Source organism: Sinocyclocheilus anshuiensis, unplaced genomic scaffold (genome assembly GCF_001515605.1).
Source record: "Sinocyclocheilus anshuiensis isolate Anshui unplaced genomic scaffold, SAMN03320099.WGS_v1.1 scaffold766, whole genome shotgun sequence".
Classification (NCBI taxonomy): Eukaryota; Metazoa; Chordata; class Actinopteri; order Cypriniformes; family Cyprinidae; genus Sinocyclocheilus; species Sinocyclocheilus anshuiensis.
The window spans coordinates 733,609-738,189 of record NW_015546060.1 but is presented as its reverse complement, the minus strand read 5'-3'; the positions used below and the strand labels follow the sequence as shown (position 1 = coordinate 738,189).

General features: G+C 40.9%; 1 protein-coding gene across 2 annotated transcripts in view; it reads left to right on the top strand.

Moving 5' to 3' along the window:
• The first annotated feature begins 319 nt into the window (after window positions 1-319).
• LOC107699421 (hepatoma-derived growth factor-related protein 2-like) overlaps window positions 320-4,581 on the top strand; it is a 10,205-nt gene continuing 5,943 nt past the window's right edge. For both annotated transcript variants that reach the window (XM_016500675.1, XM_016500674.1), the window contains exons 1-4: window positions 320-556; window positions 1,113-1,189; window positions 2,238-2,376; window positions 2,463-2,633. In XM_016500675.1, coding sequence (XP_016356161.1) covers window positions 485-556; window positions 1,113-1,189; window positions 2,238-2,376; window positions 2,463-2,633 — 459 coding nt within the window. In that variant the 5' untranslated portion in view covers window positions 320-484. The remainder of the gene's footprint in view (window positions 557-1,112; window positions 1,190-2,237; window positions 2,377-2,462; window positions 2,634-4,581) is intronic.

The following is a 4,581-nucleotide window of genomic DNA, read 5'->3' as shown; positions in this document are numbered from 1 at the left end:
AGCAGAATCGTTACATTCCTTACGATTCACATTCCTGTTTTCAGTAGATTATATATAATATTAATGTTTTTAGAGAAAAAATACTTTCATAAAGGTGCAGCAGTTACATTCCACTGAATGCATTTTGAATATGTGTTTTAATAAAGTATGAAATTATTTTTTATGTTTTCTCAATTTCATTTTTAACACCGTCGGAGCGAATGTTAATATATTACGATTGAACTGAAGTCTTTAGCGGCGTACACATTGTACATTCTTATTGGTGGACGTGAAGAGTGCCAGTCCGTTCCTCCAATCATCGTTCTCAAGAGGGGCGGGACTTCCGCTGAGAAAAAATGGAATTAGCGGAAACCGCTGCATAAACCAACCGCCTTTCCTCGCGTACTGTATCCGAACCAGGTCTCACTGTCTGTCGGCCTGAAAAACGGACCGCGGACGACCACAAACGAACAGAACGAGGAGCGGTGCATAGAGAGACGACAAGATGCCGCACAACTTCCTGCCCGGGGATCTTGTCTTTGCTAAAATGAAGGGATATCCCCACTGGCCGGCCCGGGTAAGAGCAGCGCACACCCCCACCAGCCCCGCTGTGACCAGCTTTACCTCAGCGCCTAGTGATTTACGCAACACCGAACACACACATGTATATTATGTAGACAAACTCGAAGTATATTTTACTTTAGAGTCTAGACAGCTTAATGAATGTATTTGTTCCATTTGATTACCCTAGTAATGAATGGATGAGGCTAGCTGGCTTGCTAACCTGTTTGCTGTAGGAGCAGCAAAGCTCGCGTGTCCGCAAAGTTTTGTTTATTTTTGTATTTTATACATCGGGAATCGTCTTTAGATACATAATGGGGTAAAGTATGAATCATTACTACATTTAGACTTGAGACTTTTATATTGCTTTGGCTCAATAACAAGTAAAATGCAATGGGGGGAGGCGTTTGAGTTGTCGTGTTTACACATGGAGGTGCTTTACTGCACGTGACTTGCTCAGTGCAAAGTAGAAAACTCATTTATTCATTTGTTTCATTCTATAAACCTTCACATTTCTGCTGCAGAAGCTCTGAAGAACATATAATCACCTTATTTTGATATTTCTCCTCCAGATTGAAGATGTTGCCGATGGGGCTGTCAAACCACCACCTAATAAAATCCCTATTTTTTTCTTCGGGACTCATGAAACGTACGTATCCCTGGATTCTAATGAGCACCAGGTTGTTCATTATGATAAATGGATGGATGCTTATTACTTGTAATGAGCTGTGTGCATTACCTCATTTTTTTCTCTTTAATTCTGTATGTTGATGTTGATTAGGGTGACCATACGTGCCAGTTTTCCCGGACGCGTCCTGGCCAGGATTTCTATATTGCCTAAAATATCTAGGTTTTGGCTTTGTTTGCGTGTGTACATCGGTGTATGACATCAAAATACCATACAGACGGTTCCTTATGCTTTCAAAATGCTCTCGAGGTACTTTGATGTCAAACACTGATCGATCTGAGCCGCGCTGCTTTTAAGTCGAACACACATCCTATGTACGTGTAATTGCATCGCTTTGACCGTAAATCCCACCTTCTCACACACACCATGATTGGTCCATTATGTACAATGCCTGCATGTTATTGGTCAAACTACTTTTCGATCATTACCTTCAGCAAGCATGAAAACAGGAAAACAAAGCCGAAACAAATCCTGGCAAGGACGCGTCCGGGGAAAATGGCACGTATGGTCACCCTAATGTTGATTAATAATCACAGTGTTTTTAAAAGCATGGTGGGGCCTTGCATGTCAGAACTGTTATGGAGGAACAGGTGGCACTAGAAGAACCTTTTTTTAGACCATATTTGGTTTCCCCTTTTCAATATTTTTCGATCTGAGAGTGTTGTAGACGCTTTCATATATTAAAGTCAGCATGCAATGAAAAACCACTCTATATTGTCTAAATGCATGTTTTGGATCTTATTGTAAACACTTCATCTGTACAGTTTCAATTGGTCAAAATGAATTTGAACCTTATAATGTTTAAGCAAAATGCCATAAAAATGAGTGTAATGCTCTCATCCTAAAATCCAATCAACTGCAATGCATAGAACAAAATTTACATCCTAAATTTTTTTGATAATTCGTTACACTCATATGTACGTCACAATACAGAAGAACAGATCTGTCGCTACTTCTGTTTCACACAACTGTATAATACTGGTTTAATCTACTTTTTCCATCGTTTCAGAGCATTCCTTGCACCCAAGGACCTTTTTGCGTATGAAAAGAACCAAGACCGATATGGGAAACCAAACAAAAGGAAAGGGTTCAATGAAGGCTTGTGGGAAATCCAAAACAACCCTCATGCCTCCTATACCACACCTGCAGTAAGACTTCATTTCTCTGTCCATAATCATCTGTTGGTTCATGACAACAAATGCTGATTTGTCACATCTTCCTTGTATTTGTTCAGCCTGCATCATCATCGGACAGCGAGGAAGAACAACCTGCGCCGGGAAGTGATGCGGAAGATGACGAGGAAGCGGTGGTACCGAGGAAAGCTGAAACGGGAAGTAATGATTCTGACTCTGGAAGTGAGAATCAAAGGAAGACGGCAGTGAAGCGCAAAGCTCCTGCTGCAAAGGTATCCAAGCATGAAACAAGCCAGCATGATTGATTGTTGTGTGAATCAGCTGTATAGCCTCACTGTCATCTCATCTGTCACTTTTATCTCTTCTCCTGCAGTATTATGCATTATACTTACAGGTTCTCTGAATCTCTCTTTTCAAAGCTCTTAATGTCAGTTTTAGTTACAAATTCACTAGTGTCACACAGGAGAGTGTTAGTTGTTGTAGAGTAATTAGTGTAGTGCACAGTTTTTATTTAAGCAGTAGAGTCATTTTATGTTATGAATGTATTCATAGCTAAGCCTAAAGTATGTTTACCTTGTATGTTATTATTTTGCACTAATTATTAGTTAGTTTACGACACTTGGGCTGTTGATTCACAGTCAAAACAAAACGGATGAGATGGAACATCAACTATCGACACCTGCTTATGTGAGGGTGTTAAGAAATACATGCAACTTTAGTTTAAAAGTGCACAAAGACATTTTTATCGCAAATACCTTCTAAGAGAAATAGTGCAGACACTGGGGAGGGATGAAACTTTGTAATGCGCATGTGTGAAGCATCTGTGTTCGTGCACACTGTCAAATAGAGTATACTTTGAAAGGCCCTGTGTTCTGCTGTACACAAATGCTAAGTGTTCGTGTCAGAAATGAACTATACTTTGGGCTTAAAGTAGGAAGTAGTTTGGCACAACATCCAATGGAGTGCCTGAAACCCTTTCATACTTAAAGGTGCAGTAGGAGATCTTGGAAAATGCTAACTTTAGCCTGATAGCACTGAAAGTGAACGTCCTGCAATTGCCGTCCAAAGCCACGCCCCTGAACGCATATACGCTCACAGACCAGAATACCAGAGACAACATTACTACAATAGGCTACATCAGCGGTTCCCAATTCCAGTCCTCGCACTGGATGTGAAGACATATGTGTGTGAAGACGCTGCGCAGCGCAAATCCGTCAATGAATGTTTTGAAGTGAAGTAAACTTCAACGGATTTCCCCTGCTCAGAGAGTAGGGAGCAATGAACACAGTGTAGGGATCATATAGATCGGAACACAGTTCATGCACGTAGCTCACTTCTAAGGAGCTGGTTATCTGAATCGGGTGTGTTAACTAAGCGAGACATGCAAAATATGCAGAGCTGGGGGGCGCGAGGACAGGAATTGGGAACCGCTGGGCTACATCATGTGTCATTCACCGGTGAGAGAACTTTAAAAGTACTACAATACCAGGAAGGAAGATCGGGTTGTTGATGTTTGTCTGCCATTCTCACTCTGTCTGCACTGCGTGCGTGAACGCGCTGATGACGTATCCTGTCTGAGCGAACATGGTGCGCAGAGGTATGCTAATACATATGTTGACAGGCAGGTCGGAAAGCCAATTAAAACGCTCGGACCGAGCGTTTTGATTGGACGAACATTTCTTGATCCTGCGCCTTCCACAGAATATATGAATACAGATAAATACATTTAGACCACTTAATTTAATGATTGCTATCATGATGTGAAGAGACTTTCAACCAGCATAACAAAAAATGTTTCTGAAGACAATCACCTATTGTATCTTTAAGACTGAAGGGCCGTTCGTACCAAGTACGATAACAATAACTAAATGGCTACTAAATCTGTGAGAGAACGGAAGTTCACACCACAACTATGATGATAACGACACCGAGGAATGATATCATGGGAATCACTTTCAGAATGACTTTTCCATCTGATTAACGATAAAAACATTGACTGCCATTCAGAATCCACTTTAAAGAACTTGAACATTTAAAGGGGTCCTATTATGCTCTTTTACAAAGTCTTGATTTTGTTTTGGGGGTGTACTAGAACAGGCTTTCATACTAGGTTGTTGGAAAACACATTATTTTTCACATATTTTACATTATTACAACACATCTCCCCAGTCTGGCATGAACGGCTTGAATAGTTCCTGTATCAAATGAAGGCCCGCCTTC